The following is a 27,497-nucleotide window of genomic DNA, read 5'->3' on the forward strand; positions in this document are numbered from 1 at the left end:
TGATCCCTGGCCCGGGGACTTTCGCATGCCACGGGTGTGGCTGAAAAAGAAAAAAAAATAAGTTAGGACCTGCTATAAGTGCTATAAGTCTTCCCTTTGTAACAGAATGCTTCCTACCACCTCTGTGATTTCCCAGCACACTGTACTAACATCTATCATAGTGGATCAAAGTGGATTGTCATTAACTACTTTTTCTGTCATATCACCAAACCCAGAGGTCAGTGACTGAGAACAGGGACAGAGCATTTTATCTGTGTATCCTACAAGTGCTCTGCACAGATGAATGAATGAAAAAAGTGCCACATTCAAGTCATTAGGAGCCATGTTGGTCTTTTCAATCTTGACTGCCTGTTGTCTGGTAGAGAACAGACTCTACCAGAAAGAGATGCTGATATAAATTAGGCCTGGGAGTTCCCACTGTAGCACAGTGGGTTAAAGGATCTGGCATTGCCACAGCTGTGGTGTAAGCTTACAGCTGGGCTCCGATTCAATCCCTAGCCCAGGAATGTCCACAGGCTGTGGGTACAGCCATAAAAAATTAAAAAGAAAAAATTAGGCCTGAAAAAACAGACTCAGGTTAATTTGCTTTGAGAGCATGTTTATCAAAGAATAATAACCTTTGTAACCACTCTCAGGAGCTTTCAGTGAGAGAGCATAAAATTGTATCAGCAAATACAGCCTGCACCTGAATGATAAATGCACAATTTTACAGACTTAGATTTTCGCCCCTTTCATGCTGCCACCTCTCCTTGCCCTCTGGATCCTTATTTCCCTTTTGGCCTCATTTAGCCTCTTCTCCTATGGAACCTAGCTTTCCATCATTTACTTAGTGTGATTTTAAAGTGTTACCTACTGTAGGATTCCTTGCATTTTCAGCTGCATCTCCTCAATTGGGGGCGGGGCGAGGCAGGGGGAGCGGGAAGAGCTCTAAATTTGTTAAGGACTTTTCAAGAGCTGGTGCTCTAGGTGACCTGACACCCAGAGTTTGGGTTTGTTGCCAATGGTAAGATCCAGGGTGATCAGCAACAACTCGGGCCCTGCATTTTCCCTGCAATGTGCACCTCACCTAAGCTTCATTCTCTGTTGTAATGTCAAGGCTTTAGTCAAAACCATTTATATCAACTTAACAGACTTAATTACTTGAGAGAGATTAAACACTTCCATCGAACACTGTGGTGTTTGTTCCTGTATTGTTTTCAACAATTACCAAGTAAAAACAAGTGGTTTATAAACAATCAGTGGAAATCAGTAACTTCCTGTCCCCAATAAGCAGGAATATTCCTAAACTCAGGCACTGCTGGATCCATCTGCAAAGAAGTGCATGTAAAAGGACTCAAAAGTCACCTTTTATTTCATTATTTTTTAATGGCAGCACCTGTGGCATATGGAAGTTCCCAGGCTAGGGGTCAAATTGGAGCTGCAGCTGCCTGCCTACACCACAGCCACAGCAACGTGGGAGCCGAGCTGCATCTGCGACCTATGCTGCAGTTTGTGGCAAAACCGGATCCTTAACCCACTAAGTGAGACCAGAAATCGAACTCACATCCACATATACACTATATCGGGTTCCTAACCCACTGAGCCACAAAGGGAACTCTTCAAAAGTCACCTTTTAATCCAATCTAATAGGTATGTAATTGTATCAAAGATAAATTCCCTTATTTTATTTTATTTTATTTTTTATTTTTTTGGTCTTTTTGCCATTTCTTGGGCCACTCCCATGGCATATGGAGGTTCCCAGGCTAGGGGTCAAATCGGAGCTGTAGCCACCAGCCTATGCCAGAGCCAGAGCAACGCAGGATCCGAGCCGCGTCTGCAACCTACACCACAGCTCACGGCAATGCCAGATCGTTAACCCACTGAGCAAGGGCAGGGATGGAACCCGCAGCCTCATGGTTCCTAGTTGGATTTGCTAACCACTGTGCCACACCGGGAACTCCCAAAGATAAATTCTGATGTCACTTTATAATTATTTGGAGACCGGCAAACCAAAGAGGGTAGGAATTACTTCAGGTTCCGAATAGTAAGGCAAGAGAAAAAAGGAAGTAGTTATTACTAATAATATTTAGGTGAGATTTTCTTTAACAGTTAATAAAAGGGAAAATAAATACACAATAAAAGGCAAAACAAATGAAAGGGAAAATAGCGGTTAATTTTATACGCCAATACTAAAATTAAGGCTTTTCGTTATCTAAGTGGTTAGTCCAGGTTAGTAACAGACGTTAGCAAGGAGTATAAATCAATAAGACCTATGAATGCATATACACACCATGCAGTTATTTTTGGTACCAATGTCTGATAAAGTGGGTTTCTCCACTTAATCAAAAAGACTTTCAGCTCAATGACCTTATCTCAGAACTGGACTTTAAATACGCTTCTTGACTATAAATCAGGTCTAATCATCATGCTCTGATACCTCCACAAAGGAGACAGTAAAGACACAGAATCACTTACTTTCACAAGCTCCTGCTGGGCCCAGATCTGAATGGGTTCTACCTGCTGAGGAGTTTGGGTCTGAATACCATATGTGTTGAGGAAAACTTGAAGGCTAAAGAACACAGAGAAAAAGAGAGACACTGTTGGATAATGGATTTATACGGACAATGAAAGACGAGGAGTGAAGGGGAAAGACTATGCAAACTTGGAGGACATTCTTCATTTGTTCATGTCAGCAACATCAGCTGCACTGGAAGCCAGTGGCCCTACTGGGTTCTTCACAAAGCATCAGATGGTGGCCTTGGGGGCTGACAGAGAGGTAAGCACTAATTTGGGGGATCCTCGTAATTAACGTGTGCATTAATTTCTCAAAACTACATGCCAGGCAACACTGGCACCGGCCACAGACTTTAATATTCACACCAACTACAACACAATTATTTTTAAACATGAAAACAGTATTGTTCCGGCCCTTAATGTGACACTAGTGACATCCCTGAAACCTTGACAAGGGGACTACGAAATTAATTTCTACCACCATACTCCATACTATAAGCATAAAGCAATCAACCCCACCCCCCAACCAAAGGTACACACCACCCATTTAGATTTCATACCGTTGGCTTTCCGCTATAAGTGCTACATAAACAACCAAATCATTTTCCAGTGGGCCCTGTAATACAGAATAAGGAAGGGGAAAAACATTTTAAAAGATCTGGTCATCATCAGCTACAATGAGAATCAAGGACAATATTAACCATCTCTAAGCAGTTCATTAAAATGATGGACACCAGCTGGCTCTAAGCAGTCGCTTCTCCTTCCTTGCTTCCACTGCCTACTAATCAATTTGATGGTGTAGACAGAGTAATGGAACACCAAGGAATGGAATGCCATAAATCTCACCACTACCAGGGGGGCTAGCCTGTCAGGGCTATTTTGAATGATGCATAAGAGTAGTTTAAGGACCGAGAGTCATTTTCCATCATTTAATTATGAAGGGAAGAGCAGGAACTAAAAATAAAAATCCACTGTATGTATTCTCTAAAAAAATGATTTTGAGTTAAAATGATTCTGATATCCTTACCACACAAAGCTATTCCCTTTCTTGTTAGCTAATTTTCCTCTGGCACCCTATACATCAAAATAGCTTTATCTTAATATATAGCTTCTATGGTAGAGAATGAACTACCCAGTTGACGATATAATTAACACCATGTTCATTAAATACAAGCTGTTGGGTTTAATAGTTCTAATCAAACATAGTGTTGGATATTTGCTACTCTTTTTTTGCATGGAAAAGACTCACTATAGCATATATTATGCATTGTTACAATGAACCCAATTTTGAGCTTGTATATAATGAACAGAAAACAGTAAGAAGCACCAATAAATTACAGTATTAGGAAGCCCTGAAAATACTGATCAAATAAAATTTCTTTATAGTAATGAATCCAACATTCCCGATAATATGCTGTAAAACATTTGATTTACCAGCAGTCAGTTCTTCTCTATGGTATTCAACCTGCCACTAGGATTTATGTATGATGGAAGGCAAGAAACACCAGAATACCTATATCAGCAGTAAATAACATATAGTCAAAGGACGGTTCCCAGGATCATCGTGAAAATGCCATTTCAGGCAGTCTTCTCTGTGATTTAAATGAATACGTAAGAGAAAATATGCTGTGACAACCCCACAAAAATAAATACACATTAAATGTGCTATAAATTCTATTTTTATTTGATAAAGACTTTAAAAGCTGATGTTACTCAAAAGGATGAGAAAGAGTAATTATTCGGAGTCTCGTCGAAATTTCTAACCAATGCAAACTTTAAGCATTATTTTTCTTGGATGCAATCTATTCATCACAAGGAGGAATAACCTTAGAGTGGGCCATTACCTATAATCTTCAGGACAATTAGACTTCTTAAATAAAAGGCAAGGGAATACACAATTTAGAATGTAGATGTTATTCCAATAACAATTAACAAGGCGGCTTACAGATCCTAAGTGGCAAATGGGTATCTTCTTTTGGAATCTCAGGCCTTTTTAGGCCAATGTTATTTCCATTTGTAGGGCAGAGCACTCAGATCTAAAATGCCCACTACACATGTTGAATAATAGTGAGCATCTGCTTAGGGGACTAGCAGATGGTCAAAGAGTTCCTTCATTGTGAAAACTCAGCATTTCAGAAAGTTCCAATTCACAAGCCATCTACCATAATGAACGTAGGCCTTTAACCCCAGCCAAGTGGGACCTTTCACCCCATTTCCACCCATAGAAAGAACTCAGCATGGTCAGTCCCACCCCAACAGTTCTCTTTCTTTCACTAATAAAGTTGGAACTATCTTCTCCCTATTTTCATAATTTTCTTCAAACCACCAAAATTGTTGTCCAAGCCAATGAAGTCTCTCTGAAAACTTCCTAACAGTAATTCATACCTTCTTTTTCTGAATGGAATTTTTCTTACTAATACTGTAACATTTTCTGCTTTTAGGTTCACAAAGTGCACACGCGCATGCACGCGCGCGCGCGCACACACACACACACACACACACACACACACTCAAGCCCAGTGTGGTACTAGCACTCTCCATTTTATAAGCATTTATGCACCCATTCATCTGACCAATAGTTAAGACATACTAACATACAAGCCTCCATGCTAGGCCCTGATGGTACAAGATGAATACAACCCAATATCCATCCTTGAGGAGTTTAGAATCTACTGGGACAGACAGACAACAGGTAAGTATTCAAATGTGTTTATTATTGTGTAAAAGTATTTCACTGATATCTTTGCCAGTATAGATCTACCTCATCTAAAAGAATGGCTCCAGTACATTACATTATATGGATGTGTCATCATGTATTCCAGGAATGTTTATTTTAATAGCGTTTAGGAGGTGTGCAATATTTCAGAGAATCCTGAGGATTTAGGGAGAGAACAAAGTGCTAAGCACAGCATTGGAAACATACAATAAAGGGCACTAATACTTGCTGCAGTTGTCTTTGAAACTCTCACACCTATCCTAGGGCTGCTGCTCTTCTCTTCCTTACTGAGATTTGCTGTAACGTCTATACTGCCTTAGACCCCACTGGCTTCCACTATCCTAAGAAACTAGGACCACCCACTACACTATTTTTATGACTCGTTCTCGGAATAATTCCAAACATTATCTCTCTTTTTATTCTCAGACTATCACTATTTCCCGACCTTCCTTGCCTCTGTTAACTATGTACTCTGCCACTGCCTTTGAGATGGAAGGCCTCACTCTTTAAATCCTTGTTCTTGTATCCAACCCATTTCTTTCTCTTTCTCTCTCACCAAACCCACTCCGGTAGCATTCATTACCACTTCGAATAAGCAGATGGAAGATGGTATAAGAAAGGCAATGTATGCATGTATGACAGGGTCACTTTGCTGTATAGCAGAGGTCGGCATAGCATTGTAAATGAACAATGCTTTAATTCTGAAAATAATAAAAATAAGCAGGTAATTCTGTATTTTTATTTTTAGACTTGAACTTTCTCTTGCGTTCTAGTTCCCATATTTTATTTTTTTATTTTAATTTATTTTATTTTATTTTTTTTGTCTTTTTGTTGTTGTTGCTATTTCTTGGGCCGCTCCCGCGGCATATGGAGGTTCCCAGGCTAGGGGTCGAATTGGAGCTGTAGCCACCAGCCTACGCCAGAGCCACAGCAACTCGGGATCCGAGCCGCGTCTGCAACCTACACCACAGCTCACGGCAACGCCGGATCATTAACCCACTGAGCAAGGGCAGGGACCGAACCCGCAACCTCATGGTTCCTAGTCGGATTCGTTAACCACTGCGCCACGACGGGAACTCCTAGTTCCCATATTTTAAACTGTGTTTGGACATTTTATTTTAGCTAGTTTCAAAGTTAATAATTCTAAAACTCAACTCCTTATCAACCCTACCTCCACTCCAAACAGGCTCACTCGACTCAGAACCATCTTTAACTCCTCTTTTTTACCCTCCATATCCAATTTGTTACCAAATCCTGTTAATCCTTCCTTCATAAAATACCTTGAGTTGAGGTTCCCTGATGGCTCAGGGGGTTAAGGATTCGGTGTTGTTACTGCTTGTGGCTTGGGTAGCTGTGGTGGTGACAGTGAGATCCCTGGCCTGGGAACTTCCACATGTTGCAGACGTGCCTAAAAAACAAAACAAAATAAAAGAATCTTCTTTTCTCATTTCTATAGCAAAGGGGCACTGTTCTAAGTACTTTAACAAACCATTTATCCCCATTTTACAGGAAACAAACATGAGGTACAGAAAGTTTAAGTAGCTTAGCCGAGGTCACAAAACTATAATACAGATCTAGGCAGTCTGACTGCAGAGTCTGTGCTCACAATCACTCACGTCTTCCGCCTCTCAGAGAGTGGAAAGAGGGCAAGTTTTAGACGTGAAAGACCCACCAAACGAGATCCAAGTTTGTTTTCTGTGTCTGTGAGTCTATTTCTGTTTTGTATATAGATTCATTTGCATTATTGTTTATGAGTGATATATAATATTTATCTTCCTCTGCATGGTTTACTTCATTTTGTATGATTTTCTCCAGATCCATCCATGTTGCTGCAAATGGCAATATTTCCTTGCCCAAGTAATATTCTATTGTACATATACCACATCTTTACCATTCATCTGTTGATGGACACTTAGGTTGCTTCCATGTCTTGCCTATTGTAAATAGTAATGCTATGAACACTGGGGTGCATGTATGTTTTCAAATTAGAGTTTTAATCTTTTCTGGATATATGCCTAGGAGTGGGATTGCTGGATCATATGATAAGTCAATTTTTAGTTTTTTAAAGGAAACTCCATACTGTTTTCCATAGTGGCTGCAACACCAACAGTGTAAGAGGGTTCCCTTTCCTCCACACCTGGTCCAGCATTTATTATTTGTAGACTTTGATGACAGACATTCTGGCAGGTATGAGGTGATACTACACTGATGATTTTGATGTGCGGTTCTCTAATAAGTAGTAACGTTGAGCATCTTTTCATGTGCCTGTTGGCCATATGCGTATCTTCTCTGAGGAAATGTCTGTTCAGGTCTTCTGCCCATTATTTTTGATTGTGGGTTTTGTTTTTGTTTTTATATTCAATTTATGAGCTTTTTGTATATTTTGGAAATTAACCCCTTGTCATGCATTGTTTGCAAATATTTTCTCCCAGTCTACAGGTTGTCTTTTTGTTTTATTAATGGTTTCCTTTGCTATGCAAAAGCTTTTAGGTTTGATTAGGTCCCATTTGTTTACTTTTGCTTTTGTTTCTTTTGCCTTAGGATACTTATGTAAGGAAACACTGCTACAATTTATTGAGAAAATGTTTTGCCTATGTTCTCTTCCTCCAAGAGTTGTATGGTGTCATGTTTTCTTTTTCTTCCTTTCTTTTTTCTTTTTAGGGTTGCACCTGAGGCATATATGTAAGTTCCCAGGCTGGGGGTCAAACTGGAGCTGCAGCTGCAGGCTGCACCACAGCCATAGCAGTACCAGATCTGGGTGGTGTCTGCAACCTATGCTGCAGCTCGTGGCAAAACCAGATCCTTAACCCACTGGGCAAGGTCAGGGGTGGAACCCATATCCTCATGGATACGAGTTGGGTTCTTAACCCACTGAGTCACAATGGGAACTCAAGTGTCATGTTTTATATTTAGGTCTTTAAAACATTTTAGATTTATTTTTTGTATATGGTGTGAGGGAGTGTTTCAAGTTCATTGATCTACATGATACTGCCCAGCCTTCCCAATACTACTATTTCTTATCTTTTTTTTTTGCCTTTTTTTTTAGGGCCGCACCTGCGGCATATGGAGATTCCCAGGATAGGAGTCAAATTGGAGCTGTAGCTGCCAGACTACGCCACAGCCACGGCAACGGAGGATCCCACCTGCGTCTGCAACCTACACCACAGCTCACAGCAATGCTGGATCCTTAACCCACTGAGCAAGGCCAGGGATTGAACCCACATCCTCATGGATACCAGTCAGATTCATTTCCACTGTGCCACAATGGGAACTCCCAGGATATTTTTAACAAAGGGAAAGAATCATAACTAAATGTACACTTATTTTTATTAGCTATTTAAGAATGTACAAGTCATTTTAATTATGTGATTCAGGACCAACAACCTGTGGCTGAAAATATTCTGATTTAAAACTTTGATTTCTATAAATGAATAATGCCATATTTGGTTTTTCAATGTTTTCTATTTAGATTTTAAAAAAAACAAAAAACACGTAACACAAAATTTACCATCTTCATCATTTCTAAGTGTACAGGAAAAGAAACTTTTGTATCACAACTTTCCCATAAGCTGGGTACTATCTGTATTAATATTGCAACTCATCTTGCTCAAAATTTAAAACTATGGTAATTAAAACACTGCATGTACATCTGTCTAGATTCTAGTTTTCAAATTACCCAAATCAGGTCGAAGTAACAAGGCTAGGAGGTTTCCATCTGGGAGCTATAAATAAAACAGTATACTACAACTTTCAAAGGACATACAGAGAAACTTAAATGCGAATGTACCCTAATGGTTTTTTCCTTCCCCTTGTTCTTTTTTAAATTTCATGTTACTAGATAGTTAATTCATGTGCTTCAAAAATTTTTGAATTATGAAAAAGTTTTCAGTGAAGCATCTCTCCCACCTGTGGCCCAGGCATCTATCCTACTGTCTACCCACCTGGTGGCGGCTGTGATTGCTTATTATGCCTCTTTCCAGATATCCCTTTGCCTATAAAAGCAAGTAAGAATCTACTCTCTTACTTTCTCACATTTCAGACGAAAGGTAGTATACTATCAGCACTTTTTTCCACTTAATTATATATACATCATGGTGTTCTTTTCATATATTAGTACACAGAAGATGCCTTCATTTTTGTTACAATTGTTTAGTATACTCTTATTTTGTAGATGTACCATAGTTAAGAATATCATCTTTTCACATCTCTCATCATTAAGCCTAGTCAATCCTTCACACTGAAATCTCTAGACCTGGTTATAGTTACATAGTGGAACCATTAAACATCAGGTTTTAATTTTGCTTTTCACAGCAGAACAAACACTCACCCTAAATCATTCAGAAGAATTACTACCTGGGATTTACGTGGGGGCACTAGAAGAGACTGCTCTCAGAAAAGATCGGTAGGACTGGATTTCAGGAGGGGGCAGTGGGAAGACTGTGACTCTCTTCTCGGAGAATGGCACGCAAAGAGGGATAGAGGCTGTCCGTTTATAACCTATAATGTGATAGCCTATTAATAAGATTTATATTATTATTTTATTGATTATATTTGTTTTGTATTCCAGTTTAGAATGCCAAGGGATGAATATATCTCGAGAGCCTGCCACATGTACTAGCACAGAAAATCCCATTTTTAAAGTTCGGGAAACTGAGGTGAAGAGAGGTAAAACAATGTCAAAGGTGCACACATGTAAGTCAGTGGTAGAGCTTAAACCTGCCTGCAGACATGTCTAAGCCAATATGGTGAATGCCATGGAATGTATTTCACCGACTGTGCTGCTTGCTGCTGTGGTTCGTACAGCCAACAGGGTGCGTGCGTGCATGCGTGTGAATGTATAAAGAGAAGAGATTTACTATAAAGAACTAACTCAGGCAGTCATGGAGTCTGGCAAGTCCCACGGTCTACAGGGAGAGTCGGCAAGCTGAAGACCCAGGAGGGCTGATGGTGTAGGTTCCACTCCGAAGGCCAGAAGGCTCACCACCAAGTTTTAGTCCAGAGGCAGGAAAAAAGCCAATATCCCAGTTTGAAAGCCTTTAGGCAGCGAGAAGCCTGTCTTACTTGGGGAAGCGTCAGCCTCTTGGTTCTATTCAGGCTTTTAGGGATGAGGCCCACCCGTCCCTAGGGGGCGCAATCTGACCTGCTCTGTCTACCAATCTAAATGTTAACCTCACCCCAAAACATCTTAACCCTCATCCGGCATAATGTTTGACCAAATATGTGGGCACTCTATGTCCCAGTCAGACACATACAATTAACTGAATGTAGGAATGTGTTACAATCACAGGGAGCAGAGTGGTGAGAAAAAGCCTTTGTGTTCGATCAGCAGACGATTCTCCATCCACTTGACCTCAGGTCTGAAGAAAACGCAAGTCCCAGTGTGGTCTACAAAACATCTATTTTCTTATCTGCTTTTCGATGGAATATAATTTCAAATACTTGGCAATTAAATTAGAATTACCTCTTCTATTAAACAACACATACAGTATATAAAACTCATAATTCTTATTTTTTTGTAACATTATATTAAGCCCTGGTCTAAATAGCTTTCTTTTTAATATTGTCCTATGCTATATTCATAATCTACACAATAATATACTGTGGCTGGCTTGAATAGGTCTTTTACTGAAAGGAGGGAGAGAGAGAAGGAAAGAAAAAAAAGCAGCCAACAAATAAATGGGTCACACCCCATTCAAGGCTGGTCCAGCCTCAAGGGCAGTGCATTTGAAACATTCTCTGCTTCTGCTTCTGGGGCCTTACAGAAACTCATTTATGCTCATTAGCCTTCATCAGTAGGTCCTGCCAACATCCAGCGTTTTTTCATTACACTCATTTTTCAGCAAAACCTCATTAGCTGAAGAAACCAGGCAGATGCTTTATACATCTCAATTCCAACTGGAGACACCATACCCACAGTATTTTTCATCAGACGCCAAGTAACAGGCTACGGCAATTTGAACACAGGCACATCCCGACTGGAACACACTGGCATCTTGTTCTGACATTGCCAACCAAGCCAGAGCAGCACCATGGAGAAAATTAATAGGGAATCACAGGAAAGGTGAGTCGAAATAGCTGACAAATAACCACAAGAAGCATGGTGTAAAAAGCCAAACTTGGCTTCAGGGTAGGGCTGGCAGGGAGAAAATGGCCTTTTAGGATGCCTGTATTTATACACTGCATTAGTGATTATACAAGCTTTCTACTTAGAGGAAAACAAATGAATTTTAAAAAAGTATTCCCAGACCTCAGACATAGTTTCAAATGCCTGAATAAGAAGAGCAAAGTTTTGTTGAGAGCAGTCTTTGCAACGGCCTGTAATTATCTTGAAAGAGAATACTGATCATCACTTTGTCGCAACAAATTGCTTTGTGAAACTTTTTACTCCTAAGCCCTTGCTACGACTGTATGTTTCTGTACTTTTTGTCTATTTCCTGGAAGCTAAAATGCTAAAATGACTAAGTGGGCTCAGGTGGAGGAACTCTGACTCATCGTGTTTACGCAGATTTACTCATAACCAACAGGAAGAACAAATGATGAGAAACTTAGGGAAACACAAGAGAATGGTCACCATTGGGAAAGATCCAGAAAATGAGGGAGATACAGAAGGTCGAGGCAGAAGCAGTGGGGGAGTACAGGTTCTAAAAATCTGGCCATTTCCCTCTCAGGGTTTCTGTGTCATTTCGAAGGACCTCAGGTACTGGGTCATCACTCATGGGGCAAGTTACAGCAAGCTAACTTGTTTTTGTTTTTTCTCCTTTGGATGCCTGTACTGACTAGATCAGTTCTCCGTGTGTCTGAGTTGAAACGCCAGAGGTGGATGGAGCCATTTTTATCATCTGGGAGTGGGCAGTGAAAAAGGCATGAGGGAGTCCATAAGAGGGACTGGGTGCCAGGAATCCACTTCAGCCACTTCAGCACAACTTTGAACTTTTTTTATGCTGAAATTCTACCTAAGATTTTGTCTCAAAAATGGGCTTCCTTGACAAAAATCAGTATCCCACTTGATAGATGAGGAGACTGAGGTCCAGGCAGGGGAAATGGGCCAGCTCCTGCAGCAAGTCTGTGGCAGACCCAGAAACAGAATCCAGGTCTCTGGACTAACTTGGTCTAGAGTTTTCTCTACCAAGTCAGACTGCCTCATCTCACCAGCTGTACAGTACAGAAGAGAACTGCCAAGTGCATGATTCCACTTGTGAGTGGAAATGAAGGGGGAGGCCACACGTACAGTACTACAATGTCAAAGGCACCGAAGAAGAAAGGTTCTGAAGGGGGAAAAGTATCAAAACCTGCCTGTGCTACTTCCTTTTCAGTGTTAGAGGCTCTTCCAAAGAACAAAAAGACTGGGCAAATTAAATAGTGCAAGGGAAAACCTGCGGTAAGATTTACAGCCATTGGGTTACAGACCCAACAGCGACAGAGGAACCCAGCAAGCTCTAGAATCCAATGAGCTTTTAACTATATAGAGCCATTGTCACTGGCTGAGGCTACATTGTTTCTCATGTGGATTCTTACCAGGGACCTGACTGCGAAGGACACACAGTTACCAACGCTCTTACACAGTAAACCTAAATGCCTTCCTTATCAATGACATCACAATTCCGCAGATCTGTGTACAAGAAGGGCTCCTGCCTTAGAGGGTTTGTTCACCTGTTCATTCATCCAGACATTGTGGTAGGCACCAGGGATGGCAGAAAGATAGCTGAAACCTTATTCCTATTCTCCAGGAACTCCCCGTACAACAAAGACAAACTATGTATGGAATTCAGCAGGACAGTAAAGACAATGCTATTAACAGGTACTTTGAGGGCAAGGAAGGGAGCATTTAATTTAGTCTTAGAGAACTGAGGAGGACTTTGAGAAAAAGGTATTTGAGATGTAAGAATAAAAATTTGCCATTAATGAATTAATGAATTTGTCATTAATGATAAGTAAATATTTATCATCTGTTATGTGTCAGATAAGACAAAGGCTTTCTCTCATGAGATTTATATTTCAGTGGGAGGAAATATGATTAAAAATAAGTAAACAAAATATATAAATAATTTAAAAGTGATAAATACCAGAATAAATGTAAAGGGTGATATAATATAGAAATGAGAGATATGGCTACTTTAGATTGATGGTCAGAAAATAATACTCATATAGGGTATCATTAAATCTGAGGCTAAATCCAGTATCGAAAAGGAGTAAGATCTGGAGGCAAACACTTAGGTGGAAGGAATAGCAAAGGCCCTGAGAAGAAAAGACTTAAAAGTGTTTAAAGAACTTAGAGGAGATCTGAAGCATAATAAGGAAGCAAAAGAATAAGAGATGAGGGTGGAGTTAAGGCCCAGTAGGGCCTTCTAAAGCAACAGGCATTCGACTTTCATCTAGGTGGAATGAAAAAGCTACTCAAAGGGTTTCGAACAAGGAAAAGACTCAAGGTAACTTACATTTTTAAAACAACAGGGATAAATACATATATAGTACTTACTATAAGCCAGGTTCTGCCTAAGCTTTTTTTTTTTTTTTTTTTTCTATTTCGTTTTAGGGCTGCAAGTGCAGCATATGTAAGTTCCCAGGCTAGGGGCTGAATTGGAGTTGCAGCTGCTGGCCTACACCACAGCTATAGCAACGCAGGATCCGAGCTGAATCTTACACCACAGCTCATGGCAATGCCGGGTACTTAACCCTCTGAGTGAGGCCAGGGATCAAACCCGCATCCTCATGGATACTAGTCGTGTTCATTACCACTGAGGCACAATGGGAACTCCCTACCCAAGCATTTTATATATATTAACTTATCTTATGGACAAGGTTTGCAGAAGGCAGAGTGGACCCAAGGAGATCAGCTGCAGTTGAGAGATGATAGTGGTTGGAATGAAGAAGGAGCAAATGAAACGATTTCAGGAATACTTAGGAAACAGAATTGACAGGACTGGATTGGGAAGGGGAGAAGGAGTGACATAGGTACAGAGGAATAAAAGATTACTTGTATGCATTTACAGAACTTAAAGGAGGAAGGAGTTTTTAATGGTGTTGAGTATCTCTGAGGACAAAGAGTCTAAAATCTAAAAAGAGATCCATGGATATATCTGTTCGGAGGTCACTGGTAACCTTTGGCATGTGTTTTTGGTAGAGTGGTGGTATCAACAGACTGTGTACAGTAAGGAGGGACTGGGAGTTGAAGAAATGGAGATGGGGCAAGTATTTTTCTAAGATGTTTGAAAGGGAAAGGAAGAAGGAAATGTGACAGAGGGGCACAGTTGAAAAAAAAATTTTTTTTTTTTTCTGCACTTGCAGCAAATGAAAGCTCCTGGGCCAGGGATCTCATGTGAGTTGCAGCTGTGACTTTCACCACAGCTGCGGCAACGCCAGATCCTTAACCCACTGCACCAGGCTGAGGATCAAACCTGCAAGCCCAGCCACCACACAGACAATGCTGGATCCTTCACCTGCTCCAGAATTTTTTTTTTTTTTTTTTTTTTTTTAGGTCAGGGACAGTTAAATATTTCTATAGATTCAGGAGAAGAAGTAAGAAGAAAGAGGTTGACATAAAGAAGAAAGAACGGCTATCAAAACAGAACAGCATAAGGCTGGAGGTTAAAAAGTTGGTCAATACCTGGGAATAAGGGTTTTTTCATCACTGTCTGAGATTCAAAAGAAAAGACCCATTTATTATTAGAGGCGTCTCAGCACATACTAGAATTCATCAGTCTAGCTTTTTCTTACTGAAGTATAGCTGATTTATAATATTAATTTCAGGTGTATAACACAGTGATTCAAATTCTTAATAGATTATGCTGCAAAGTTATAAAGTATTTGATATATTCCCTATGTCGTAAAATATATATTTGTAGATTATTTATTTTATACATAGTTGTTTGCACCTCTTAATCCCCTACCTACATCAGCCTAGTTTTAATCTTTATTTTTACAGACCCCTTTGAGAACTTAAAACTCTCTCTCCCATTTTTAACAATTCTAACCCAGGGCAAAGAAGGGCTCGTGCTCAACTACATAGGATTACTTATTCTTCATTTAACTCATGTTCTTGGGCTAACCTTATTAGTTTCTTCAGTTCCTGATTAATATGATTAGAAGGGTCATATCAGTGTTCAGTTATCTGATGATGCCATAGTGTCTCTTTCATCTCACTAAACCATCTGGCTCTCCAAACCACAGGCTCCCCACAACAGAAGATGTTTCAAGTAAGACTGGGGGAAATAACAAGATGCTAGTAAAAATAATTAAGGAGAACAATAAAATATGAAGGTTTTATCATGAAAATTCATAAAAATTATGAAAATTACTTATGAAATTATTTGAAGATTATATGCATTATACGCATATGAGCTTCTCCTAAGCTTCTGAAAGTGATTTTCTAAAGATACATTTCATATGCATTATATTCTTTTCTTTCCTCCTTTCTTTCTTTCTTTCTTTCTTTCTTTCTTTCTTTCTTTCTTTTTCTTTCTGCTTTTTAGGGCTACACCTGCGGCATATGGAACTTCCCAGGCTAGGGGTCAAATAAAAGCTGTAGCTGCTGGCCTACACCACAGTCATAGAAACATGGGATCCAAGCCACATCTATGACCTACACCACAGCTCATGGAAGGTCAGATTCTTAACCCACCAAGCGAGGCCAGGGACCAAACCCACATCCTCTTGGATACTAGTCAGGTTCATTACCACTGAGCCACAATGGGAACTCTTGCCTTATCATTTTTAATGTGTTACTGAATAGTTTTTTCTTTCTTTAACACCATGTGTCAAAAGTGCATTTTCACCATGGTATATATGGCTCACCAATCCACACTTCAGGGTGGGTTCCAGTCTTGGCCATGTACTTGTGTGACCTTGTACATATCACTTCTCTTTGAATCTGAGTTTACTGCTCTATAAAATGAGCAAGATGCTTTTGATAACCTTAATATTCTCTCAATACCCTTTTTCTTTCTTTTTTTAGGGTTGCACCTGTGGCATACGGAAGTTCCCAGGCTAGGGGTTGAATTGGGGCTGCAGGTGCTTGCGTATGCCACAGCCACAGCAATGTGGGATCTGAGCTGCACCCGTGACCTACGCCTCAGCCTGCAGCAACGCTGGGTCCTTAACCCAGTGAGTGAGGCCAGCGATTGAACCGGCATCCTCATGGATACTAGTTGGATTCTTAACCCACTGAATCACCAGGGCAACTCCATTGATATACTTTTTATATTCTACCATGTATGTGAGGTATAGACAATAAAAATAATTATGTGGCAAGTGATTTTGACCTTTATCAGTGAAACAAGAAGGAATCAACTCCTCTCTCTTACAGAGCTTTACAGCTTATGTAGATACATTTGATTAAAAGAATAAAATATTCCCAAATCTAGCCTAAGGCTTATAACAATATATTTGGATCAAGTGTGTCTTAGGGAAAGAAAGCTTCTAGAAAGTGGTTTGCATTTTTATGCTTTTTATGTAAGTGTGAACTTAAATTATTTTCCTTATAATCTCTTGCTTTATTTTCATTAGCTATTGAATACTATGAAGATACAAAATATTTCATTTAGGAAAAGAAAAGCATTGAGTACGTAGAGACTTTTTAATGAAAAGCAACTGAGCCACATCAACAATCTGAAAAATACTGCAATGTTGCAGTAAACATTAAATCCTAGTTGGCTCTTATTAGGTTAAACTTCTAGAATAGAAATTACTAAAGGGTATACAGTACAGTAAACTTGAAATAGCCAAAAGAAAAAACATTACATAGACATTTAAAATACTTTACAGAAATAACATGAAAAATAACTATGGCAGTATAAACAAGTGTTAGTGAAAGCAAAACTGAATATCCAATAAGGCTATGATAACATAATAAGAAAGCCTATGCATAGTAATAGCCAAAATGTTGAAAATATGTTTCTCTCCATTGTCATTAATGAGGATTTTTCTCATCCTCATTAGCGACAAAGTAATATTATTTATAAATAAGTTATAAGAGATAAAATAAACACAGCAGTAATATTTATTTAGGTCTTATAATGTGTCAGATATTTTGCTAAGAGGTTTACATACACTATTACCATTTAATTACATATGACCACCATGAGTTAGGAAGTATTATCCCTATTTAATAGATGAAGAGAGTGAGGCTTCAAGAGATGAATTAAATTGTCCAAGGTCACAAAGTTAATAAGTAGGAGAAACTGGTTTTATAGCTAGGCCTGCGTGATGCAAAGCCACTATACTATACCACCCTCTTACAAACAAAAATTTATTACATATTTATGTAGTATTCTTTAATTTTCAGGAAAATAATTCGTGCAAAATTTTATGCACCTATATTTTTAGAAAACAAAGTACGAAAGCCCCTTTTCTTCATTAATTTGAAAAATGAGAGACCAACAGTGTATACGTTTTTAGCTCAGATCTATATAAATATGTACATGATTTGGTAAATAAGTACTGACTTTCATCCTAAATTTAGGACTTTTGCAGCCCGGAAAAAAAGCTCTTGTGACTAAAAAGCACTCTTTTCATATTAGCCTTTTCTCCAAAGACTGACTGTCAAAGTAGATCAATCCATTTTAATTGGCACCTTAAATGTGCTAGTCTATTTCTCAGATTCAAAGCTTGAGTGTCACTGAAAATGATAAATGTGAAAGTGAATTATCTCAAGGGTGCTTCAACACACATGATCTGCTCTATGATGATGATGATGCTGTGAATGTAAAATAACTGCCTCAAGTAACTAACCAAAAATACTTATATTATATTCAGTACAATGGCAAAAATACCTGAATGCTCTAAGGACCTCATGAGAAAAAACCACTCCTTGGGGAGGAGGGCTCCCAAAGCCCCAGTTCTCTGGTTGGCAGCTCCTTGTAAGATGCATCCTTACATAAGAGGGGGTTAGAAGAAAAACCAAGGATGGGATTTTCTTCAAAGATCAACAGACTTTTAAAAACTGTTGGTAGATTCAAAATAAGGGGGGGAAAAAGGAAGTAGGGAAGTCTCAGGTAAATTCATAAATTATTTACATTTATGAATAAACAGGATTCCTTTCTCAGAGTAAAATGCCAGGAGTATAAGTGGGTACAGTGGGTTTAGCCAGAACAGGGGCACACATTCAGATCTGTAGTAGATTCATTAAAACAATACTAGCTCCTAGTATTCCTTGCACATCTTTACTCTGGACAATAAACCTTGTTTTCTTGCTTGGATTTATTTTTTATCTTACATATCAGCCATGACAATTTAGAAGTCTTCATCTTGTAAATGAAATATTTCATTATATATCATGCCCCTTATTAGAACTTTTACCTTAAACAAGTTCAGCGGGTTAATTAGAATGATGTTATTATATTGGTTTAAGCTCTTTTTTTTCTTTTTTTCTTTGCTTCAAATTTAACTTTTCTCACTTCTGGCATTTAATTTTCTCTGGCTCGCATATAAATACTAGTTGATAGGAGACTTTCATTTCCCTTGAAGACTGCAGACAGAATTCTGAAGAGAATCTCTATATAGCTGTGGCATAGGCAGGCTAGGCTTTCAGAAGCATTTTTGATGCCTTGACTATTTTATCCTGTTTTGTTATGATAATCGTAAGAACTTCTGTTCAGCACTCAAATTCATTCCCGTGCTTGTAGATAAATTTGGCTTTTCGGTCTTACCCAAATACTGTCTTTGCCAAGCTAATGAAGTAGAGTTTTAAAAATCCTTTAAGTAGAAATTATGTCTCAAACTGGTTAAACAATTTCAGAGCATTAGAATGAACAAATAAAACCGAGCCTCATGCAAAATTTCCTTAGGTCATCTAAGATTAATAAACCTTTAAAAACTGTGAACAGACTGAAACAAGAATATAAAAAAGTGAAGGAGGTATAAATCTATTTTCTAGGACTGCTATATAACGAATCTACTAAATTAGGAGAGGCTTATAACCTGTCTTGGACTGCAGCAAACTCACTTCCTGAACAGATGGTCTCCCACCATTTAATCACTCTTTAACTCCCTACAATCTGGCTTCTGGGCACACTATCCACTAAAATCACTCAAAGGTTACCAATAACCTAGATCATGGAAGCCAGCAACAAAAGTGCTAAGAGGAGATTCACGAATCAAAGCCAGCTAAGTCATTTTATAGATTAGAGAACTACACTCCATAAATGTTAGGAGACCTTCCCCAGATTACACAGCAGGTGAACCATGCAAGGTGTAAACACTAGCACCTGAGTTTTTGCCAGTGCTGTGCTGTTCCCCCCAGCTAACTAGGTAGCCAGCCTTCCGGAACCACTGCCTCAAAGTCATGATTCTTCACACTTTCGATCCAGTGACATTGCTTTACCTTCTTGCTAGATTCTTTTGTCCTGCCCGTCCTTGAACACCTCTCTATTCCATCTGGCCAAGAACTGAGCCCCTTGCCTAGCTTTCCCAAACAGTCTGTTCTCATAGTATCAATTTCCATCAGGAGCCACTGTGCAAAGGCAACATGACCTTGTAAACTTTTCTTTCCATCAACTGCTGGGCACCTCAATTAACTACCATATCTGCATTGAACCTGATGCTTGTAAGCCAGGAGCTGTTCTAAGCCCTTTACCTGTACTAACTCATTTAAATCTTCATCAACTCTGAGGCATTATTCTGATTTTACATGCTAGGAAACTAAGGCACACAGAGGTTAATCAATTTATTTAAGCTCGGATTCAAACCCATACAGTGCCTCCAGAGGCTGTGCTCTTTACTGTTCTGCTAGGCAGAAGGTCCTGCTATATGAAATCTCTATTTGTATTCTTGAATATTAAAACATAATTTTCATATCAGAGTGTTTTTTCCTGTGACTTTTCCTTTGGTATTAGAATGGCCTATTTATGTAAAAATTCTGTGGCATTCAACATCTATTTCAAGAAACAAGTTCAATTTTTTGCAAATTGTTTTAAAAATGAAGAAAAGAAATCCAATTCCTGGCTAGTCTTATGCTATTGCCTGTTAAACATGTTAGTTTCAGACAGAATCCTGCCAATGTTTAAAAAGATATTAAGTTTGTTTTCCTATTGAACCAGGAATCTTCTGTATGTTGATTACAATTAACATTTCAAAATAAAGTCCACTGTAAATCAACTCTAATGGAAAAAATAAACATCGTAAGATAAAAATAAAGAACAAAATAAAGTCCATTTGCTATAGGACTCCAGAAAGCCCCCAGTTGCTATAAAAGGATATCCTCTTTAGGGTCATCCTATCCCCTGTGGAAAACTGTAATGCAATGACTAAGTGAAATGTATGTACATGGTCAGCTGCTTACAGGTTCTTCCAAATATGAATGAGCAGCAAAGACTGGAAACAAAGAGATTTCAAGCGACCTATCCCACATTAACATGGCAGAGGTTCTGCAGTGTGAACAGTATAAGCCTCATTCACAGATAAATAGCAGGTAGTCAGCACCAAAATTACCTAGGCAACAGAAAATGATGGACCCCTAATGGGAAAAAGTTAGGGTGAAAGAAGAAGGGGGTAAATACTCATATAAAGAAGCTTGTGAGCCTCTGAAAAGCGTTCTCCTTTGGATAAGAAGGAAATCCCTAATAAAATCACTAATCGTTAGACTTGTGGTCTTGGTCTTATCCCAGGGCTAACCAGGGAAGAAGAAAATAAACAATTAGACCCTTTTAACATGATAAATGTTAGATATAATGGCTTCCAGCATATTTTGTATTGATGTAACATCTTTCCACTTAATTTATCTTTTTCTTTGGTTTCTTTTTTTTTAGGGCCCCACCTGCAGCATATGGAGGTTCCCAGGCTATGGGATTGAATTGGAGCTGTAGCCGCTGGCCGACGCCTGGGCCACAGCAACAAGGGATCGGAGCTGCGTCTGCGACTTACACCACAGCTCATGGCAATGCAGGATCCTTAACCCACTGAGCAAGGCCCGGGATCGAACCCACATCCTCATGAATACCAGTCAGATTTGTTTCCACTGAGCCACGATGGGAACTCCTCCACTTAATTTTTCAAATCATTTCCACAGTCCTCTCAGTGTCCTAAGGCACAGGGGAAGCTATTTTTCTGTGACGTGATATTGAGCCAGGCTGTTCAGGAAGAAAACTAGCTCCTCTAGTAACTTCTTCAGGCCATTATGAAATTCACTGCTTCTGTGTTTGACGTCCATTTCTTCTTTTCTTCTTCAGTTAAAACCTTTATTCTACCACCTGACAACTGTGTGACCTTGGAAAAATTACTAAATCTCACATTATCTATCTGTAAAATGGGGATAATATTTATTTCAGAAAAGTGTTAAAATCAAACACAATAAATATAAAATAGCTTTTACAGTGCCTATAAACATCAGAGGCACAATCAATAGTGGTTTTCTATTTCTCTCACTTCCTTCCTCTAGCCTGCCAAATACCAAACTAGACTGATAGAAGATAAAGAAGAGTGAGACATGTTCCCTACTCTGAAGGACCTGCTGAGAGGCGTGCATGTAAACCAACAATTACAACAGTCTTGTAACATGGCATACACAAAGGACTATAGGAAAGCAGTAATGGCACAGCATCTAAACCCACAAGACTTGTTTTCAGGGATTAATTTTTAAGCTGATTGGATAATATGAACTTTTGTGTCATTTATCTTTTTCAAATCAAGCAGACATAGGAAAGTAGATGTAAATGAAGCAGGCATTGGTACCTTATTACAAGAATAAAGGGCAGGAGTCCCCATTGTGGCTCAGCGGTTAATGAACCCTACTAGCATCCATGAGGACACAAGTTCAATCCCTAGCCTTGCTCAGTGGGTTAAGGATCTGGTGTTGCCGTGAGCTGTGGTGTAGGTCGCAGATGTGGCTGGGATCCTGCATTGCTGTGGCTGTGGCATAGACCAGTGGTTTCTGCTCTGACTGGACCCCTAGCCTAGGAACCTCCACATGCTGTGGGTGCGGCCCTAAAAAGACTAAAAAAAAGAATAAAGGGCAGATTAACAGTTTGGTGTAAATTATTTTCTTTCACGTGTTCCTTTACCAGACAATTGGAATAATTTTGGCATTAAATTTATTTGGTTTGCATCTACTTGGGGCTATCAATGAACTGTTCAATGAACATCTACTTTGCTCAATTCCCAGCATTAGGTTCATCAACCATGATCTGAAGAAGCATAGAGGGTGGCTGGAGAAAAAGATACTTATGAGAAACAATGAGTTAAGACTCAAGCATGGGGAGTGAAGCCTGGGTTTCCAGTTCTAGAGTGGCTTGAGCACATATACTCAATTCACATTCCTCTCCAGACTCTAGAGAAATGACCATATAGATGCTTAAAAAAAAAGTACTAAAGTCATAGCAATAAAGAGAAAAAGAAAGCAAGCCATCAAATAAGACATTTCAGCACATTTCTAGATGGCAAATAGAAGTGCCTTAGTGAATAAAGTAGAGCAAGGCTAAACAACTAAACTCTGAATAACCAAACTCTACCACTTAAAGTATCCCCATGATGCTGCCACAGGTTTGGGAGCTGATGCACAAGAGAGAGGGGCCCCGGAGAGGTACCTGGCTTGCAGTACAATGGAGGGCAGATGGGAGAAATGGGGCATGAGAGAGAACTGATTAAAGGCCACAGTGGCTGGCCAGAGGCCCACACAGGGAACCACAGCCAGCAATAAAACACAGCTTTTCTCTTAATATATTGAATAAGTCGGCTGGGGTGAGTTAACGCCTCTAGTGTTGGCAACAGCTTCCTCAAAATACAACCCTTCAAATTCTGGCATTTGGCAAGGGTAACAAGGTCTTCTTCGTTTCCCACCAGATTCTTGAGAGACAATACTCCCAATCTTATCTTCCTCACCTCATGTTGGGATCAGGGGTGGGGCAGTGGGAGAAGACCACTTAATACACTGAGAATAGTCAGACCACCTATCACCTAATAAATGATTGAATCAATGAAGATCACCAAGTATGTGACAAAAAAAAAAAAACCAACAGGAAGAAAGAGAAACACCCACATTAATCAAATAAAAAAATTACCTTGGATACTACACTTAGTCAAATAAGCCAAACATAGAAAGGCAAATATTGCAGGATTCCACTTATCTGAGGTGCCTTAAATAGAGAGATTCATAGAGACAGAAAGTAGAATAGAGGTTACGAGGAAATGGAGGAATGTGAGTAAAAGGAGTCATTGTTCAAAGGGTACAGAGTTTTTGTTGCAGAAAACAAAAAAGTTTGGGGTATAGATAGGAGTGATGGTTATATAAATACTGCAAATGTATTTATTGCCAGTGAATTGTACACTAATGAATGGTTAAAAGGATACATATCAAGTAATGCATATTTCACCACAATAATAAAAAAGAAAAACATCACTCAGGAAATTCAACAAATGGTGTTGTGACAACTGGACGGCCACATGCAAAGAATGGAATTAAACACCTACCACACACCATATACAAAAATTAACTCAAAATGGACGACAGACCTACATGATAAAGCTAAACCTATAGAATTCTTAGAAGAAAACATAGGCATAAATCTTTGTGACTCTGGATTAGACAATGGTTTCTTAGATATGACATGACAAGCAAAGCAACCAAACAAAAAATAATAATAAAATAGACTTCATCAAAATAGAAAACACTTGTGCTTCAAATGACACCATCAAGAAATTGGAATGATAGCTCACCAAATGGGAGAAAATATTTGCAAATCACAGAGGGGATTCATATACAGAACACATAAAGAACTCTTACAACACAGTAATAAAAAGACAAAGAACTCAATTTAAAAAATGACCACAGTATCTTAACAAACATTTGCCTCCAACAAACACATGAAAAGATGCTGAATGACATCAGTAACTGGAGTAACCACGGAAAAAAGATCAAAATCACAAGGATATACCACTTCTTACACACAGAATGGCTATAATCATTGACAAGGAGGTAGAGAAATTGGAACCCTCATACACTATTGGTAGTAGGGGTGCAAAATGGTGCAATCACTTTGAAAAACAGCCTGCAATTCTTCAAAATGCTAAACATAGAGTTAGTATATGACTCAGCAATTCTACTGTATCCAAGAAAAATGAAAATGTATCCACAAAAACCTGTACACAAAATTTCACAGCAACATTAGTCACAATAGCCAAAAAGTGGAAACAACCCAAATGTCCATTACCAGATGAATGGATAAATAAAATGTGGTATAGACATGCAATGGAATGTTAGTCATGCATAGAAAGGAATGAAGTACCAATACATGTTAACAACATTGATGAACTTTGAAAACATTATGCGAACTGAAAAAAGCCAGTCACAAAATACCACATTATGAAAACACTTATATGATACAGCCCCAATAGGAAAATCCATATAGACAAGAAGTACATTAGTAGTTACCTAGGGCTGGTGTGGAAAGAGAGAAAAAGATTGAGGAAAGTGAAGAAAGACTGTTAAAAAGTACTGGATTTCTTTTGGAGGTCATGAAAATTTTCTAAAATTGACCGTGGTGAATATACTAAAAAGTACTGAATTATATACTTTAAGTTAGTGATTTATATAGGTTGTACATTACATCTCCAGAAAGCTTTTATTAAAAAATAGATGCTCAAAATATGATAGCAGATATTACTGTAAAAATTACTCTGGAGGGAAAAAAAAGACTATTCGAGGAACAGACTTCTTTTTACTCACAGAAAGATTTACGAAGATAACTTACCCATGAAAAAAAGGGCAAGAAGGGACAAGATGCCTGTACTCAGTTTCCCCTCCAGCTCAAAAAATACAATGATTTATCCTGGAAATAATTAAATGGATAATGGGTAAAGGACTTAGAGAGCTGGAAAGAAGGCAATAGACTCGCCACCTAAAAACAAACCTCAGAACCTGAAGAATGGAAATGTGGTGAGATTCATATGATCCCACACACACTGGGCTGAGCACCAGAGAGATCTGCAGCCTGAAACAACAGGCATAGATTAAAAAAAAAAAAAAAAAAAAAGAAAGGAAAAAAAAAAGAAAGAAAAAAAGAAAAGAAAGAAAGAGAAGAAAACACAAAAGCAATAAAAGTCTGTTCTCTCTGGCCAAAAGACTGGGAAGCAGGAACCACAACAGTGACCAAGTGGGGAGACCCAATCCTAGCTCCTCCACTGAGGTGCTAGCTGGCCAATCAGTCTTCAGCAGCTTTAAAGTCCTAGTGGGTCCATCTAACCTTTGCTTTACAATCAGGTCACCTTGTGGGCCAACATGACTGCAGCATCAGCAAAGAAGCCCCAGTGAAGTATCTTGACTCCTGCTCCAAAAATTAGGCCTCAGTGGGCTACCAATTCACCTATGGTAGCAGCAGTAAGGGTCCAAGGGCCATCCCAAGTCCCATTTCACAACAGCATAACATCATGGAGTTTTGATCAGCCTACAGCAGCAGTTTCACAGCAAGGAAAAGCCTACCCAACTCCTGGGAAGCCAGTAAGTGAGCTGATTCACCTGCATCAGCTGATTTTGTTATCTCCTGGCTTTCCACCTCATGGCTTAAAGAGACTTAGGCTAAAATAAATGGAATATTATCTGTAGAAGAACACATATTCGATTTGACAAGGGACTGCTCATCTGAAACTATGGCGGCCAGAGGAAGTACACAATAATTCTTAGTGCTGAAAGAAAACTGTCAATCAGGAATTCTGTATCTAACAAAAGTATCCTTCAGGAATGAAAGGGAAATAGACATTAACAAACAAAGGAAAACTAAGAATTTCATTGCTAATGACCTATTCATAAGTAAAGTCTAAAGAAAGCTATGCAAACAGAATGAAATGATAACAGAAGAAGACAGGGACATTCCGAAAGGAAAGAACAATGAAATGTAGAAACTGAAATAACCACAGTGGACTATCTTTTACCTCATGACTTTCTTTAATCAAATTTTATGGCTGAGGAGTTCTCATCATGGCACAGCAGAAATGAATCCGACTAGGGACCATGAGATTGCAGGTTCGATCCCTGGCCTTGCTCCGTGGGTTAAGATTCCGGCCTTGCCGTGAGCTGTGGTGTAGGTTACAGACATGGCTCGGATTCGGCATTGCTGTGGCTGTGGCGTAGGCTGGCGGCTACGGCTCTGATTAGACCCCTAGCCTGGGAACCTCCATATGCCAAGGAAGCGGCCCTAGAAAAGGCAGAAAAAGACAAAAAAAAAAAAAAAAAATGTTATGGTTGAAGCAAAATTTTTCATACCATCTGATGTACTGCTTAATGAACACAGAGAAATAACTTAAGAAATTATGTTTAAAAAGTGAAAATGGGGGAGTTCACTTGTGGTGCAGTTAAGGATCCAGTGTTCACAAGTGCTGTGGCTCAGATAAATGCTGAAGCACAGGTTTGATCCCTTGCCCAAGAACTTCCGCATAACACAGGCATGACCAAAAAAAGTGAAAATGGGAAAGAAAACTAAACGGAAGGAATGTTTCTACACTCATTCAAGGTGTAAAATATATCAACAGACTTGGTGTGTACATGGTAATTCCTAGAGGAAAATGTAAGAAAGCAATATACCAAAAAATATTATAAATAAATAAAAATGAAATTCTAAAATATTCAAATAACCCATAAGATGTCCTTCAATAGGCAAATGGTTAAACGATGGTATTGTCATACTATAAATACTACTCAGCAATAAAAAGGAACAAATTTGATACATGAAAAACCTGGATTGAACTCACAGGCATTATGCTGAGTGAAAAAAAGACATTCCTCAAAGGTTATACGATGTGTTCTCCCATTTATAGAACATTTGTGAAATAACAAAACTATAAAAATGGAAGACAGATGAGTGGTCCCCGGGGGTTAAGGAAGGGTGTGAGGAAGGAGATTTGTTATAAAGGGGTAACACAAGGAAAATGTTGCAATTAAGTATCATGATGGTGATGGTAGTACTTACAAAAAGCTACACATTGTATGGAATTGGAGACACACACACACACACAAATTAATACTGGTAAAATCTGAATAAACTCCATGGATTATACCAACGCCAATTTTCTGCTTTTCACATTATATGATAGTTATACAAGGTGTTAACAGTGGCCTGTCTGGGCATTTCGCTGCAATTTCTTATGGAGCTGTACTATTTAAAAATAAAAAGTTAGAACAATTTTTTATTCAATTGATATCTCAATTTTTTTACCCTCTAAATTTATAATAATTGTGACAATGCTCTTAAAAAACCAGGAAGCTATGAAAAGGATAATCAGAAAACAAAAACGAGCCATTAGACATTAAAATATGACTTTGAAAAAAAGTTCAATAAAAGAGCTGCAACAAAAAGTAAAGGAAGATATC

At 38.9% G+C, this 27,497-nt stretch overlaps 1 protein-coding gene across 20 annotated transcripts in view; it reads right to left on the minus strand.

Moving 5' to 3' along the window:
• PHKB (phosphorylase kinase regulatory subunit beta) overlaps window positions 1–27,497 on the minus strand; it is a 199,113-nt gene that overhangs the window by 50,462 nt on the left and 121,154 nt on the right. For all 20 annotated transcript variants that reach the window (XR_014805945.1, XR_014805944.1, XR_014805948.1 and 17 more), the window contains 2 exons: window positions 3,054–3,109; window positions 2,455–2,548 (listed from right to left, as the gene is read on the minus strand). Coding sequence is in view for 9 of the 20 variants with exons in the window: in XM_013998278.3 (XP_013853732.2) it covers window positions 2,455–2,548; window positions 3,054–3,109 (150 nt within the window). In the remaining 11 variants the exon portion in view is untranslated. The remainder of the gene's footprint in view (window positions 1–2,454; window positions 2,549–3,053; window positions 3,110–27,497) is intronic.

This window comes from Sus scrofa, chromosome 6 (assembly GCF_054392235.1).
Source record: "Sus scrofa isolate SSC_HxYL_T2T_F1_AM1 chromosome 6, Sscrofa_HxYL_maternal_Yorkshire_Landrace_v2.0, whole genome shotgun sequence".
NCBI classification, from domain to species: Eukaryota; Metazoa; Chordata; class Mammalia; order Artiodactyla; family Suidae; genus Sus; species Sus scrofa.